Source organism: Sminthopsis crassicaudata, chromosome 6 (assembly GCF_048593235.1).
Source record: "Sminthopsis crassicaudata isolate SCR6 chromosome 6, ASM4859323v1, whole genome shotgun sequence".
NCBI lineage: Eukaryota > Metazoa > Chordata > Mammalia > Dasyuromorphia > Dasyuridae > Sminthopsis > Sminthopsis crassicaudata.
Genome location: NC_133622.1, coordinates 41,764,483 through 41,780,890, shown reverse-complemented (window position 1 = coordinate 41,780,890; position 16,408 = coordinate 41,764,483). Strand labels below are relative to the sequence as shown.

Here is a 16,408-nt window from a genome sequence, read left to right as displayed (position 1 = left end):
TGTTTGCTTTTTAAGCTTCAAAGGACGTTTCTATTTTTATCCTTAGTCAGTTCTAATACATTTGGAAATAGATGAAAGATAAAACCTAAATAAGTAGCAGGGATTTGTTGTGGTCACCAACTGTTATTTCAAACCTCACTGTGATTTTAGAAACTTTAATCATATCACATCTCTCAGTCAAAAAGCTTTCAGAATTAAAGAGCTCAATTCCACACTTCACTTCCCCCCAACTGAGTTTTTCTTCATAATATCTTTTATTACAAATTTCTCACAGGAGGACTGAACCAAGAGCATACATTATCCATATACCTCAGACATAGTCACATACAACATCTATTCAGCTGTTTCTGAAGATCTGGTCTACCAGATCTATCCCAGCTGAGAATGAAGGAAATTAACCACATCTCAAAGAACAGACCTGGCAGTCTATTCCTTTTGACCCATCACTGTATACTGCAGTTCCCATCCCTGGTCTCTACTAAAGAAGGAAGCAGGATCATTCTCAAGGATCATCACTATTTTAAAGGAGTAATTACCACTTGTCCATAAAGTTCCTTTAGTTTGTCCGTCTGATGGCTGGCACTTTCTATTGTTTTCAAGGCATTCTCAATTCGATTCAGTCTATATTCACAGTATGCCTTCTCAAAGGAAACAGAATCACTGCAAGAGCAAAAGCAACAAATCAGCATATGACTGGGAGAAAAAGTGAAATGACATTTAATCTCTCAAGATATTCTTGCACCTATCACAAACAAGTAAGTTCTGATTAGATGATACCCTTAATTTTCATAAAGGAAAATATCAGCAAGATTTTCTTTGTTGCAAAGACAATCAAAACAATTATTTTGAGTTTTCTTTAAATATTCAAAAAAGCCTAACAAATCTTTCCTAAAATCAAAATCCAATCATTATTAAGAGAAAAAAATGAATGGAAATATCAAAAGAGAATAAGAACACTTAATTAAGCAAAAAAATAAGTATACAAAAATAAGAAAAATACTAATCAGTTATGTATAGTTTTCAAAATGCTAATATGTTAATATAAGAAATAACTATATTAAAGTAACACGAGAAATAAATAAATCTTAAGGAAAATGGCTTTTCTTAAGGTAAAAGACAATATAATGTTTTTGTGCATTAACTTCTGCCACTTGAAAGTACACTTGATCATGGACTTTGAGGTAGAAGAAACTCCAGAGGTCACTAATCCACAATGAGATGGAGACCCAGGTTCCCTGAGCCCCGTACAGGACCTAGTACTGGACCATCCTGCTTCTGATACTGTTCTTGTTTAAAAGTTCCTACACAAAGGGATCTCAAATTTAGCATAGTGAAAAGATAATAATCTCCCTTTAAAGATTAAGTGGAGCTGGTATATCCTTTTGCTTGTAGATTCACAGATAGGACAGTGCCCCAAATTTCATGCTGACTTGCACCCTAAGATTGTCTAGATTGGGGGCCCAGGGAGTGGAAAAAGTAACTCCAACAAGATTAAAAGACTACCCCCCATTACAGAAAAGCCATGGAGCAATCATGGAGAATACCTGAACAGTTTGGCATTTTCATCACTCATTGTGGGAGATCATGGGACACACTTTGCCCAAGATGATACTTAAAGATCAACATGTTTTTCTCCATCACTTCATTTTATTCCTTGTACTTCTCTTTCAGAAGCAGGGCAGTCCAGTGGCTAGGGAGCTGCATGGCAATCAGAAAAGGCAGCTCTGGAACACAGGACTGAGCAGCCCAGGGAACCCTCGGAGATGCTAATTTACAGAAGACACACTCTACATTGGTCACAGAATCTCTTCCACCACAAGCTTACAGTGCCAATTACAAATCAATGAAACGAGATCTTTATTTCTTCAGGACAGTTCACCCCAAACAGACTTTACAGACTTTCATCATTCCTTTATGCCTCACATCAACTTACCAAAAACCGAAACACAAAGTCCACCCTATCTCCTACATAGTATCTTAAAGCTGAAGTAAGGAGATTGGAATATAGGAGGTAGAAGTGGCTAAATTAATTTGTTCACAATTTTTTGTTTGAAGCGGCCAAATGTAACACAGGAGATTGTGAGGAATTCTTTCTTCTCTCCACTTTCAGAAGCACTTTCAGGGGAAAAGAAATAAACTAGAGCACAAATCAATGAAGTTGGAAAGCAATCTACAAAAACACTGCTACGAATGGTGCACTCAGAACTTCCACTATCACTAAAGCTGCATTACTTACCCAGTCAACACTTTGGTGTGAGAATTGATGACACTCAAGGCTTCCTTGAAATTACTGTTTTGGATAAGGCACACCACTTTACAGTGCAGAGCAGTTATATCATCTTTGTTGATCTGCAATACTAAAAAAAGATAACATTTTTAGCTCCATATTTTTTGTGCTTTTTCCTTCCTGACATATACAGTGCCCTTGCTACCTATGCCTCCTTCAGTTAGGAGTTAATTCAATAGTCAATGAAAAAAATGTCATTCTTCACTTTTAAGTTGTAAAGTAAGAAATTATACACACATATATATTGGGGTTTTTCTCAAGACAGTCAAATTCAATATTTTTGTGGGGCAAAAACAAAAGAAAGTTTACGATACATGCAATAAAAAGGTTAAATAAACTATTCCAGTAGTTCTCAGACCTTTTTATCTTGAGACTCAACCCATAATTTGCCAAGTACACTTCCAGCAAACAAGTATACACTTGTACAACACTTCCCCCTCCCCCACCAGTCAGGGCCTTGTTTTCATTCTACTTACCTTCACTGTGAGAAAAGACAACTGGAAAGAAAAAGGCCCAAAAGGACAGATTCACATATAGCATCACCACCACTAAATACAGTTGTTGAGAAAATTATGGAAACTTGCAACCAAACTGTTTTCTACCCTATAGGTAGAGAGCCTTTGGATTTTAATCCTTCAATCTAAGGATCACTGTAATTCATTCTCTTCTCACTCCTACCTCTTAAAACTCCCAATTTCTTCAGGAAAAAGTTATCTGAAAAGAGACAAGTATATATACCTGGAAAGGTATTCTGAAAGTGGGCTGTGAAGATCTTCAAATGTATTTATTCCCAGAAGTTAAGGGAAGCCCAGAGGTAACTAAGCAGGGGTACGGTTCTTTAATATCATTTTGGCAAATATGAGGAGGATTACGGGAGGAAAAAAATGGGGGAAGAAATAACAATCTATCTATAAGCTTATGAGTTGGATACTATATTACAAATGTTTTCTATTGATCCTGAGAGGTATGTGTCGTTATTATTCCCATTTTACTGTTGAGGAAACCTATTAAACAGTAAGGGACCCCATTTGGGATTTTCTCAGGATGGACTTAAGGAGACAGATGGACGATTTTAAGGAATGTTCTGGAGGTAAGGGCCAGTGAGGAATAGTGATATGAGGATGATTCCAGGGCTACAAACTAAGTGACTAGAAAGGTGATGATGCCCTGGAGAGAAATAGGGAAATTCAGCAGACGGATTTGGGAGAGCGTGAGGAAGATCACCTGAATTGGAGATGCTCAGAGGACATCTAGTTTGTAGAAGAGCTATCATGGAATATGATAGAATACTAATGCTGCTCCCTATCTCCTTCATTTATCTTCATACCCCAAAGCCCACACACAGAAGGCATTTTCTGGGAGGTTCAGGCGCAACAGAAAGAACGTCACACGTGACATTAATGAATACTCTACCACTTGTAACAGGAGCTCCTTTACTCCCCAGGTTAGAGGATACACAGTGGGAAGAGCACTGGACCTGCAGACAACGTGGTTCCAACCTCAGCTTCACACTTACTCACCCACTTGTGGCCTCTTAGGCAAGACCTTCTGACTCTATGGAAATTACTGAGCACTAAGCTTAAAAAGCTGGTATCTCTGCTGTTTATTAGTGTTTTGCCTAATTATCAGTTATAACATAATTTCAATAAAACAGAATACTTAGCATCAGACTTTCCTTACTAACTTTCCTATTATATATCAAAGCTCCTTACAATGTGGGTCGTGATTCTATGGGGAGTCTCTTAACCAAACGTGGAGGTTGTGAAATTATGATTGATTATCAGTAAATGTTTGATTTGTCTACCTATTTATATACCAAGATGGCGAGAATGGGTCGGGAGTAGAAAAAGTTACGTAACAATAGGTAACTTTTATATTAAACAAATTATTCGAAGTATTAGGAATTATCAGATACACGTCAAGTGTTCGATAACTTTAATGCTAAGGGGCACCATCAGAAACCACCAAGGCCCATCAGGGCAGTTTAAAAGCAAAGGCAGCTCAGTTCTCTATTTGTTCCCTTTTAGTACTGACGTGGGGGCTTCCCCCCAGCCCTTCAGAGGCAAAGGGGGGAAGGGGGAGGCTCATCTCCTGCCTGTCAATTACACGAAACTGACATCTGTCTCGGTAAACGTCAGTTTCCTCCTCAGTGAAAGGGGGAAGAAAAGTGCTTCGTAAGCCTGAGAGCTGCGTAAAAGGAGGCGGCGGCGTTGGGGAAGAAGGCCGGACCGGCCGCCCCCACCTCAGGGCCCGGGGAGGGCGGCTTCTCTGGAAGGGGAAAAACTGCGAGCGCTTTAAGCGCCCCCTCCCCCGAGCTTCCCCGACCTGGGAGGGAGGAGAGCTAAGTCCACGTGGCATAAAGGGGTAGAGGAAGCCTGTGCTGCCAGCCTGGGGCGGGGCGCTGCGTGCGGCCCCAGAACGAGGCTGCCCCGGACTGAGAACAGGCCTCCTCTCCACGCACCCGCGCCCCTGCGAGGCGCCCACCCGCGCCGGCCGGCGGCCCCCTGCCCCTCCTCCGCCGGAAGAAGAGGCCACATCTCCCCTCCCGGAGGCGGCCGGCACCGGGGGTCGGGGACAGCTCGCGACGCCAGGACTCCCAAAAGGGGGCCAGCACTCACTCTTGTCCACTGTCTTGAGGGCGCGCGTGAAGTCGCCATTCTGCCCGTTACGATTCACTTCGCTCCAGAGGGCAGCCACCGAGGCCCCCCCGCCGCCGCCGCTCGCCATCTTGAAGAAGACACGGAGGTGGGCGGGGACGACCCGTACCCCGGAAGCGGATTTCGGCGGGGCCGTGAGGAGAGCTGGGAACAGGAAACCACGCTGGGCTGTTGCTAATAGCAACTAGACTCTAGGCATCCTCCCTTGAGGGGAAACCTCTGAAGACCTGTGGTCTCCGAGTAAGCGGGTGGAGCGGGTGGAGCGTGCGTCCTTTACCCTGCGGGGAGCACTCGCAAACCGTGCCCGGCTCCACGGCGGGAAGCATAATAGTGTTTTGTTTTATTTTGGTTTTTTCCCCCAACTATAGGAAAAAATAGGTGTATTTATAATAAATAAAATCTATGTAAAGATTTTTGTAAGATTTTTTAATTCGATTTTTCTCCCCCCCTTCCCCAAGACAGCAGCAATCTGATATAATACATGTACAATCAACACATTTCTTTTTCCAAAATATTTTTAGAAAAAGCCACAGAAAATGTTTGGAAGAACCGCACATTTAATCTTTTTTAATAGTTTTTATTTATTTATGATAGCATGGGTAATTTTACAGCCTTGGCAATCGCCAAACCTTTTGTTCTAATTTTTCCCCTCCCCCCCATGGCAGGCTGACCAAGACGTGTTAAATTTGTTAAAGTATAAATTAAATACAATATGTGTACACATGTCCAAACAGTTGTTTGGCTGAACAAAAAGAATCGGACTTTGAAACAGCCGCACATTTAGTCTTTATTGGATTACTTGCAGTCTAGAGGAGATGGGTGAGGGAAAGGAAGAAAACACAAAAACAACATTTTGCAAGAATGAATGCTAAAAACTCCCTTTGCGTGTATTCTGAAAATAAAAAGCTATCATTTAAAAAAACATTTTTAAAAAGCATCTTCAGAGAGCCCAGAATGAGAATTCCTGCTTTATAAAAACCCTTTTGCTATTGCAAAGCAACTGGAGTGCCACGGAGTCATTGTGTGCTTTTCAGTGCGACAGGTTGTGGTCATGAGCATGATTCAGCTACTTTATCCCACAGAACCCACCCCATTCTCCAACCAAAAAAATAAAATGTTTATGGAAAAGTAAAACCAAAGGCAACAACAAGCAGTAGTTGCCACCAAAAATACATAAAAATAAAATACATACAACCTAAATAATATATGTGCCAGGTTAGGAGACCTTCCATCCAGCCCAGGCAGAGGACTACTTGGAAGAGCTGTTTTGTTCGTCCAACTTGTGACGTCATTGGGAACTCCACCGCGAGCATCTGTAAGTGACAACCTCAGAGTGGCCCAGGATGCTCAGCTACTTTGTGTAAAGGGCAAGACTTGGACACCAGTTTTTCCTGACTCCAGGATCAGCTCTGTTCCTGCCGGAGGCTCTCCGGCTTTGGAGAGTGTGGAGCAAATAGGGAGGCTAAGTGTCCACTGGATTTCTAGGAATGTCTCAATCCATTTCTGTTTGGTTTTGTGGTTTTTTTTTTTTTAGTAGCATCTAATAGTATGACCTTCCTCTTCCTAAACTGCATGGATTCACTGAGTTATCCAAAGGATCATAGTATGCATTTAAAGCTGGTAAAGCTCTGATAAATAATCTATTATAGCCATTTATTGTTGTTGTTTTTTTTTCTTTTTTTTTTACAGAAGAAACTGAAGCAAAGAAATTAAATTTGTCAAGTTATAACAAGCAGATCCAGGAGTAGTCTTCTGATTGCAAATCCAGGACTTTTACTAATACATCATTGTATTTTTTTCAGGGGGGGGGGGAAGACTTTAAAAAAAAATTGGTGCTATTGCTTCCTGTGTACACAGATAGCAAATTCTAGTGCTCTGATCCCTCCTGAGTTAAGGATCCAGCGTTCTAAAACACCTCTTTGTTATGTACCCAGCAGCTAACTCTAAATATAGGAGCACAGCTTTGTGGTAGAGGTGGTAGTTTGACCTCTCTCAAGTTCGTAATAATTCTCAAGGTACTCAGCTACTTCAGTTAGGTTAGTTTACCTATAATGGAAATAGTATTAAGGAAGATTAACGTGCAGGTTAAATTAAGGACAAAATCAGAGAAAAAGCAGTAGTGGTAAAAATCAAGGTCTGATCGAGAATATTGCCAGGGGGAATGGAGAGGAAGGGAACTTCTAAGATGACTGAACTAAGTCAAGCTCCCCAGCTCCCCCTTAGGCAAACATGTCACATTTCCTGACGGAAGAGGACGTTTTCCTCCTCTTCTATGTGGATTTGTTTTGTTCTCTATGCTTACTCATTACAAAGATTGTTGTTATTAGGGTTGAAGGAATTTGGGTGGGGATAAATGGACTTAGAAACGCTGATTCTCCCCCAAAAGAAAGCCATTGAAACTTCTTTTTTTTTAATGTACAAAAAAAAAAAAAAACCCGAAATAAACAGATGAGCAAGACAATTTTGAAAGTAACCTGTAGAATTTGCTATATCCGTTTTTTTAAAAAGCAAACAATTTGAGAATATTAGGTAGCACAATGGATAGAGTACCATCCCTGAAGTCAGAGGACTTTCCTTCAAATCTGGTCTCAAACACTTAATACTTCCTAGCTTTGTGACCTTGGGCAAGTCACGTGATCCTAATTGCCTCAGGGAAAAAAAAAGATTAAAATAAAAAGCAAGCAATTTGAGACAGTCACTGTTTCATATAAAATCCTTCTTTTGTGTTCTCTGTGTATTATATGTGTATTTCATATATATAAACATATATATTTCATATATATGAAAATGCTCTGATTTGGTATTTAAGTTCAATATTAAAAACATTTTAAGAGGGTAATGGAAATCATAATCAATTTGAAAATTTTTTATTAAATGACGATAGCATTGTTCTAGGTGCTAAGGATAACCAAAAAACCCCAAAAAAACAAAAAACCCAACCACCACAAAACAAATGAAACACTTTTCCCTTGATGACCTGGCTATTACCTAATGTAGTATAATAACCTTTTATACATATAGATATATGCAAAATATATGGAATAACATATGTGAGAAATAATTCATTTGGACTCCTGATCAGTCATTAACCAATTTGATAGAATCATATCACAGTACTGAACCCAAACTGTGAGCTGCAGATTTCTAAGTTCATTTGCTCAGCTATAAGAAGTTAACTAGAGATTCTCCACCCTTATTTTTTCTTGTCATGGTGGTCAAATCTAACAAGGCAGAGGTGACTCAACTTCCCCAAAATATTCCAATAGGAGCAGATTACCATCTTATAACTACTTAGGTCACTGGCAGTGATAACTTGCTTAACCTAAGAAGAAACCTATCTTGTGTGGAGCTATCCCTTGCTTCACCTAACTTATGACCCTACTGACATGTTATTTTACTTAGTTTAGCTTATGTGTCACACATCAATTAGTGGAATTATTCTGTATCTGGTATATCTGTTCATGAAATGTTCAGACATTTGGTCCTATAAAAATAGGGCTCTGGAAGGAGGAGGCATCTCCGATCATGAGGGAGATCTGAGGTCCACTTCATTAAGAACTATAGACCCTTTAAGAAAGTGCCATTGGATCAGAGCTCTGCTTCAGTCTTTCTTATTAGGGGGATAATTTCAACTCCCACACAGAAAAGGTGGTTGAGAGAATCAGGAAAGTGTATTTGTGAATAATGTTAAAAGATGATCAGTTAGAAGTCTTGGGCTGCCAGGTAGTATGGACCTGGAGTCAGGAAGATCTGAGTTCAAATACAGCCTGAGTGCAACCCTGAACAAGTCACTTAATTACGTGCCTCAGTTTGTCATCAGTAAAATGGAGAAAGAAATGGCAAAATACTAGTAGCTTTGTCAAGAATCGCAAGGAGCAGTCGTCTTAGGGAGAGGTGATAATGGCTTAAAGTAAGAGTGTAGAAAAAGAGAGGGATTGGGGATGTAGGAATGATCACTGAGGAGAGAGTAAGGATGACATGAGGTAGTGAATTCTGGAGTCAAAGGAAGGGGGTGTCCTCCACAGAAATAGGAAAGTTTCGAAGACAGGTGCAAGGGGAGGAAAGGAAAATGAGCTTTGTTTCAGACAAATTGACTTTGAAATGCTGAAGGACATACAGTTCAAAATGCCCAACAGACAGTTAGTCATGTGGTGTTGGAACTCAGACCACAGGGACTAAACGTGTCATTTCAGCAAGCTGGCTGGGCTTTAAAGACGCTCTCTAATGAGAATCTTCCCCATCACAATAAACAACCACATGAAGATAACAGGGTGTGAAAGAGGTGGGATCCCAGCCTGGAATTAGCCTCTCTGATGGATTGTCACTGAGCCTCCAGCCCTTTCTACTAAGTCTAAAAATCATCCTATCTCTGCCTCTATTCTTGAGTATTCCGCTTACCCCTGCTTTCCAATATTAGGCATCAGGCCTTCCTTTGTATGAGTTAAAATGGACTGTAATAAAGGACTATTGCTTTATTCATTACTGGCCTGTTTTACTCTTTTGTGAAAACCTCCTTTAAGACCTTAAACTACTGATACAGACGTGGACAGAAGGATTGCATTTGCCAGTGCTATACACTTCTGCTAAGACTATCCTTTATTTATTATAGATATTTGTATACATATATGTATATTATATACATTATATATCTTTATTCTACATATTTAGTATATATGTATATTATACATATTATTATATATCTTTATGCTATATAACCTTTATTATTTATATTTAATATATATGTATATTGTACATTTTATTATACATATTTTTATTTATTATATTTAGTATTTATATTTTATATGTTATTATATACCTTTATTCTATATATCATTTATCATATTTACATATATATTATATATATTATATATTTTTATTATAATTAGTATACATATGTCTTTATTCTATATATCCTTATAGATATTTAGTATACATATATGTATATTACACACACTATTATATAAATCAGGTTTTTAAGGGGCAGCTAGGTGGCACAGTGGATAGAGCACCAGCCTTGAATTCAGGACGACCCAAGTTCAAATCTGATCTCAGACACTTTAACACTTCCTAGCTGTGTGACACTGGGCAAGTCACTTAACCCCAGCCTCAGGGGGGAAAAAAAAAATCAGATTTTTAAGTCCTCCTGGATGCCGTGGCTGTTCTTCACTGCTGATAAGCACTGTGGATTCTTGGGACCACTGTTAATTTCTTCTGACAGTGGCAGACATCATGAGACTTTGGCACTGCCACTGTGCTTAACCCCACTTCACTGCTTCCCATCACTTACATCTCCTCCAGCAGATGGTGCTAGTTCCCCACTCCGGGTACCAACATCTCTTCAGCATCTGGTTTATGGACAAATTAAAGTGGAGCCTCAGCTGTAACACTGGTTGGCTCTGTTAGACTGCGAATGTTTTTTCAGTTAAAGGTTTGATCTGATAACTTTGAAGTACTTTATTACTCTAAAAATCTGTGAGTGAGCAAGCATGGAGCCATTACCCGGAAGCTGACCACTTGATAAATAATTTGGCAATCTATGAAACAAAAATTTAAATGACCTTCAGTCCTTCTTCTGGTCCGATAATGAAAAGGGATCAAAAACGAAAATAGATATATCACTTGGCCACATAAAGCGATAATAGAGGGACAGCCCAGTGATATGTTCATAAGATGAGAAATTAAGGAAAGCCCCACAATGTGGTAGGTGGATTTCCTATGTTAGACGTATGGAAGAAAATAGACAACAGCCGCACCTGATGGGCAGGCATGGTTGGGTGTGGATCTGTATTATTGGAGAGAATATCCAAATTTATGAGATCACATCTTTTTGAACATAGAGATGATCCCCAAATTCATATATCTCCCTTGATCTCCAAGGCCATTATTTCTACCAACTATTAGACACCTCCCCTTGAGTGATCCATTGGAAATTGAAATTCAGCTTGTCCAATGTGAACTGATCTTCCATCCCAAACGCACACCTTTTCCAAACTTCTCTATCCAAGTTGAAGATACCACACTCCTCTTCATTCATGCTGCAATCTCAAAAGCCCTCTTTGCTCTTTGTTCCACACTCAAGCCATTCCACTGTCTGCAATCACATAGCCTCTCACCAGGACCATCCTACTTCCGATAGTTTTCTGGTCTCTAAGGCCTCTCCTATCTAATCTCTCCACACACACAGATACCACACTGATATCTCTTGTCTATTCAAAAATCATTAGTGGCTTCCCATTGCCCCTAGGACAAAATACCAAACCCTCAGCTTCCTATTCAAAACCTGATACAATCTAGTTCCTCCCATGTTTCCACAGCATCTCATCCTTTCACAAGAAGCTAAAAGGAACTCAGATCCCTGAGGAGTCTGAAACTGAGTCTTAGGAGCTTCAGAGGATTTTAACTTCCCCATCAGCATTCTAGCATTGTCCCAGAGAAGGACAACTAGCTACAATGAGCAAAGACAGCTCCAAGACTCTAAGAACTTAGCAGAAAAACTTGGCCATACCTAAACAAAGATTTTGAAGACTTTATCTAAAGGAATTCTAGGAAATGTGCTTGATAAGCCTGAGCTCACTACTCTCCCACCACCCCCATCTTTGTTCTGGTTGGTCCACATTCAGTATTACACTCACTTTGGATGTAATATTCTTCTCTAAAATGTAATATTCTCTTGTTAGGGTTTCCTTGGGGTCTGGAGGCAGCCTTCGTTTCAGTTCACTAATCACCACGAGTATAGCTTAAAGTCCAAATCCTTTATTGTCTCTTTCCAAGTCTTGTCTTCTTTACTGTGGCCTGGTTAGCTTTCTTAGAGGCCTTCTGTAGTCTTGGTTCTGAGAGCTTGAGCTCCCGCCTACCTTCTCTGGCTTCTGGATCTCCCCACTGACTCCTGGCTGAGGCTCCAAGAGCTCCTAGTGTGCTTGTGTCTTCTGGCCCCAAGAACTTCTCCCTTATATGCCCCACACTGAGTATACTCCAATCAATTCATTACTAGGAAACCATTATTTGTTGTAGAATTAAATCAATGCTAAACTAGATTTAACCATTGTCTCCTCAATTTTAGTTAATTCCTTGTTTCAAGTTCTGGCCCATAATATCTCCCTGTAGGATTAAATCAATCATACTGAACCATGCTAAAGTAGATAACTATTGTCTCTATAAATTCCACTGACCTAGTACCTTGTAAGAATACTTTGTTTAGTTCAGAGTTCTGGACCATAACATTTGGGGAAGAATGTTTTACACAAATTACCATCTACAGCATTATAGTGAAATGTCCCTTTCTAAAAATTAGTTCAACTATTTGATATTGATGGGGTACAGCTCCTAGGGGAAACAGCAATGATGGGGCCCCCTTCACTTAGGGTGCTTTTGTTCTAACTATCTGTCTGATTCTAAAGTCTTTGGCCCTTAGAATAGTCCTACAAACATTGCTCACAGTCAGATTATCTGCTGGTCAGTGATAACCAAATTCCTGAGGCAATAATCAATACACCATTCCTCAATTCTACCTCTAGGCCATAAAATTAGCACATCTGTGACTTGAAGAACTGGATAAATGTGTCTCCTGCTCAGGGTCCTTTTGGGACTTAGCCTGCTTCAATTGGCATTAAAATTATAATAACCTTTGCTCCTTGACTGGAGAAGGGTTTAAGCCTGCACATTCTTTTGAGATACCTCAGAACACCAGTTTGCGACCCCTTTTGAGGTCTCCCATCTGAACCACAGCATGTCATCTGTTAATCACAAGGAAAGCAGATTGATGGATGCTTGGTGAGCTATAAACACTAGAAAAGGCACAATCCCTTGTCCTTCAATTGGGGAATGGCTGAACAAGTTGTGATACATGAAGATAATGGAATATTATTGTCCTATTAAAAAATGATGAACAAGATGATTATAGAAAAACCTGGAAAGATTTACATGAACTGATGCTGAGCAAGACAAGCAAAATCAGAAATACATTGTACACAGTAACAGCAAGAATATGTGATGATTATGGCAGCCCTTTTTGTAGTGGCAAGAAATTGGAAAGTGAGTGGATGCTCATCATTGGAGAATGGTTGAATAAGTTATGGAATGTACATGTTATGGAATATTATTGTTCTGTAAGAAACAATCAGCAGGATGATTTCAGAGAGGCCTGGAGAGACTTGCATGAATTGATGCTGAGTGAAATGAGCAGAACCAGGAGATCAATATATATATAGCAACAGAAAGATTATAGGATGATCAACTGTGATGGATGTGGCTCTTTTTAACAATGAGATGATTCAGGCCAGTTGCAATGATCTTGTGATAAAGATTACCTTCTACTCCCAGAGAGAGGACTGTGGGAGCTGAGTGTGGGTACAACATAGCATTTTCACTCTTTCTATTGTTGCTTGCGTGCATTTTATTTTTGTTCTTTTTTTTTCCTTTTTGATATAACTTTTCTTGTGCAGCATAATTATTGTCTAAATATGTGTTTTATATACATATATATATATATATATATATATATATATATATATATATATATATATATATATATTAGATTTAACAAAAATTTTACCATGTTTAACATATATTGGATTACTTACCATCTAGGAGAGGGGGTTGGGGGAAGGAAGGAAAAATTTGAAACACAATGTTTTGTAAGGGTCAATGTTGAAAAATTATCCATGGGTATGTTTTGAAAATAAAAACCTTTAATTAAACAAAGAAAAAAAGAAAGAAAGAATGTGTGATCATCAAGTATGAAGTTTGGTTCTTTCTTGGAGTTCAGTGATCCAAGGTAATCCCAATAGAGTTTGTATAGAAAATGTCATCTGAATCCAGAAAAAGATTTAAGGAGACTGAATGTAAATTAATACATGCTATGTTCATTTCTTTTTTTGTTTGTTTGTTTTTTTAATGTCTCCCATAGTTTTCCCTTTTGCTCTGATTTTTCTCTCCCAACATAATTCATGAAACAAGGTATGGAAGTAAGAAAGAAAGGGAAGGAGGGAAGGAGGAAAGGATACAGTATGGATGAGAAAGGAAAGGAGGAAGAAGAGGAAGGAAGGAGGAAAGGAAAGAAGGAAGGAGTCTCAGATACATCTGGGACTTTTGGGGTCCCCTCTTCTCAATCTCAACAATATGGTGTAGTAGACAAAGTATTAGATTTAGAAGTCAGGAACATACTAGCTGTGTGCCTCAAAAAAAGGGAGGGAAGTAAGGAAGAAAAATTATAATAAGCATTTATATCATGCCTATTTTATGACAAGTATCATGCTAAGCACTTTTTTATAAATATCCCTTTTGTTCTTACAAAAATATTGAGAAGTAGGGAGTATGCAGGGATATCACTTCCTACTGGTTGTCCAACTCAGGGGCACTTAAGCAAAAAATTCCTTTTTCCCCAATATACTTCCTACTTACCTCATCCCCATCCACCTGCACCTCTTAGCTCCTTTTTAAAAATTATTATTAAAGCTTTTTAATTTTCAAAACATATGCATGAATTATTTTTCAACATTAACCCTTGCAAAATTTTGTGTTCCAATTTCCTTCCCCTTCCCCCTACCTTTCCCCTAGATGGCAAGTAATCCAATATATGTTAAACATGGTAAAAAAAAATATATGTTAAATCCAATATATGCATACCTATTTATATGATTATCTTGCTGCCCAAGAAAAATCAAATTTAAAAAATGAGAAATAAAATGCAAACAACAACAAAAAAGAGTGAAATGCTATGTTGTGGTCCACATTCAGTTGCCACAGTCCTCTCTCTGGATATAAATGTCTCTTTTCATCACATGACCATTGGAACTGGTCTGGATCATCTCATTGTTGAAAAGATCCACCTCCATCAGAATTGATCCTCATATAATCTTGTTGCCATGTACAACGATCTCGTGGTCCTGCTTATTTCACTGAGCATCAGTTCATGCAAGTCTCTCCAGGCCTCTCTGAAATCATCCTGCTGGTCATTTCTCACAGAACAATAATATTCCATAATATTCATATTCCACAATTTATTCAACCATTCTCCAATTGATGGGCATCCCCTCAGTTTCCAGTTTCTGGCCACTACAAAGAGGGCTGCCACAAACATTCTTGCACATACAGGTCCCTTTCCTTCCTTTAAGATCTCTTTGGGATATAAGCCCAATGGAAACACTAGTGGATTGAAGAAGGGTCTGCACAGTTTGATAGCCCTTTGGGCATAGTTCCAGATTGCTCGTTTGATGAGGTTGGGAGCCAAATGATAAAGTGTGAGAATTGGGGTGGGAGATCCCCTTATGCAAGAGTTCATAAACCCGAAATCTGTGTGACAAAAGGAATTTTATGTCCCCTAAGAAGACAGCTTGCTAGGAAGTCAGCCTTCTTAGTGGACAGGTGTTAAGGAGCATGCCTAAGTGCATTGTAAGGGGCAGGTCAATTTTCCAAGAGCCTCTGCAGCTGTGAATCATAATATCTGAAGGAGTTGCAAAGCAGTCTTTACTGACACAGATGTTGCTTGTGGACTGGGAAAATAAATTGGAGGCAGAGGGAAGAGGAGAGAGGTCAGACAACGCAACAGCCTTTCAGAAGGGACATCAGAGAATAGCAACTGCCTCTCAGTCTCCTTGTATCATCATCATCATCGTCGTCATCATCAGCAAAAAGAAGAGAGAACAATTCCAGGTACTGATGCCTGGATTCTGGAAACCACAAGAGCAGCACATGACAGGCAGAGAATAAACAAAGATGGGTTACATTGAGAAGAGGATATCTTCAACAGCGGGCAAGTTCCTGTTTAGGACATCTGTGAAGATTTGGTGTTCAGAGTTGTCTTTTATTAGCAATCTGAGGCTTGGGGCTTTGATTAATCAAAATTGAATGAGATTACTTAACTGGGAGTTTGAGTCCATGTTGACAGTGCTCCAGGCCTAGATTTCTAGTTGAAAAGAGATCTTGGGAAGGGTGTTGTCTGGGAAAGGTGTGCTTTTCCCAGTGGAGAGTTTAAGACTGAATCACCCTTCCTCCACAAATTAAAGGGGACAGGGTTTACATCAGGTGCATTTCACAATTCCACCAACAATGCATTAGTGTTCTAGTTTTTCCATATCCCCTACAATATTTATCATTATATCTTTTCCTGTCATCTTAGCCAATCTGAGAAGTGTGTGGTCCATCTCAGAGTTGTCTTAATTTGCATTTCCCTGATGAATAGTGATTTAGAACACTTTAACATATGACTAGGGTTGGTTTTAATTTCTTCTTTTGAAAATTGTTCATATCCTTTGACCATTTATCATTTGGAAAATGGCTTGAATTTGTATGAATTTGAGCCAATTCTCTATGAATGAGATGAGGTGAGATCTCTCAAGACAATTGTGAAAATCAAGTAAGACTTCATTTACTTCAGAGTTTGAGTAGGCCTGAAGGACCTTGAGAATTGAGTTAAGGGTATACTTGAGTCCCCTTCCTGCTATGACATCCTCCCATGACATCATTT

The 16,408-nt window shown here is 39.3% G+C and overlaps 1 protein-coding gene across 1 annotated transcript in view; it reads right to left on the bottom strand.

Annotated features, from left to right (window-relative positions):
• Window positions 1–5,061, bottom strand: part of SRP72 (signal recognition particle 72) — a 28,211-nt gene extending 23,150 nt beyond the window's left edge. Inside the window, exons 1-3 of the mRNA XM_074273569.1 lie at window positions 4,906–5,061; window positions 2,237–2,357; window positions 537–660 (exon numbers count right to left, since the gene is read on the bottom strand). Coding sequence (XP_074129670.1) covers window positions 537–660; window positions 2,237–2,357; window positions 4,906–5,014 — 354 coding nt within the window. The 5' untranslated portion in view covers window positions 5,015–5,061. The remainder of the gene's footprint in view (window positions 1–536; window positions 661–2,236; window positions 2,358–4,905) is intronic.
• Between the last annotated feature and the right edge of the window lie 11,347 nt (window positions 5,062–16,408).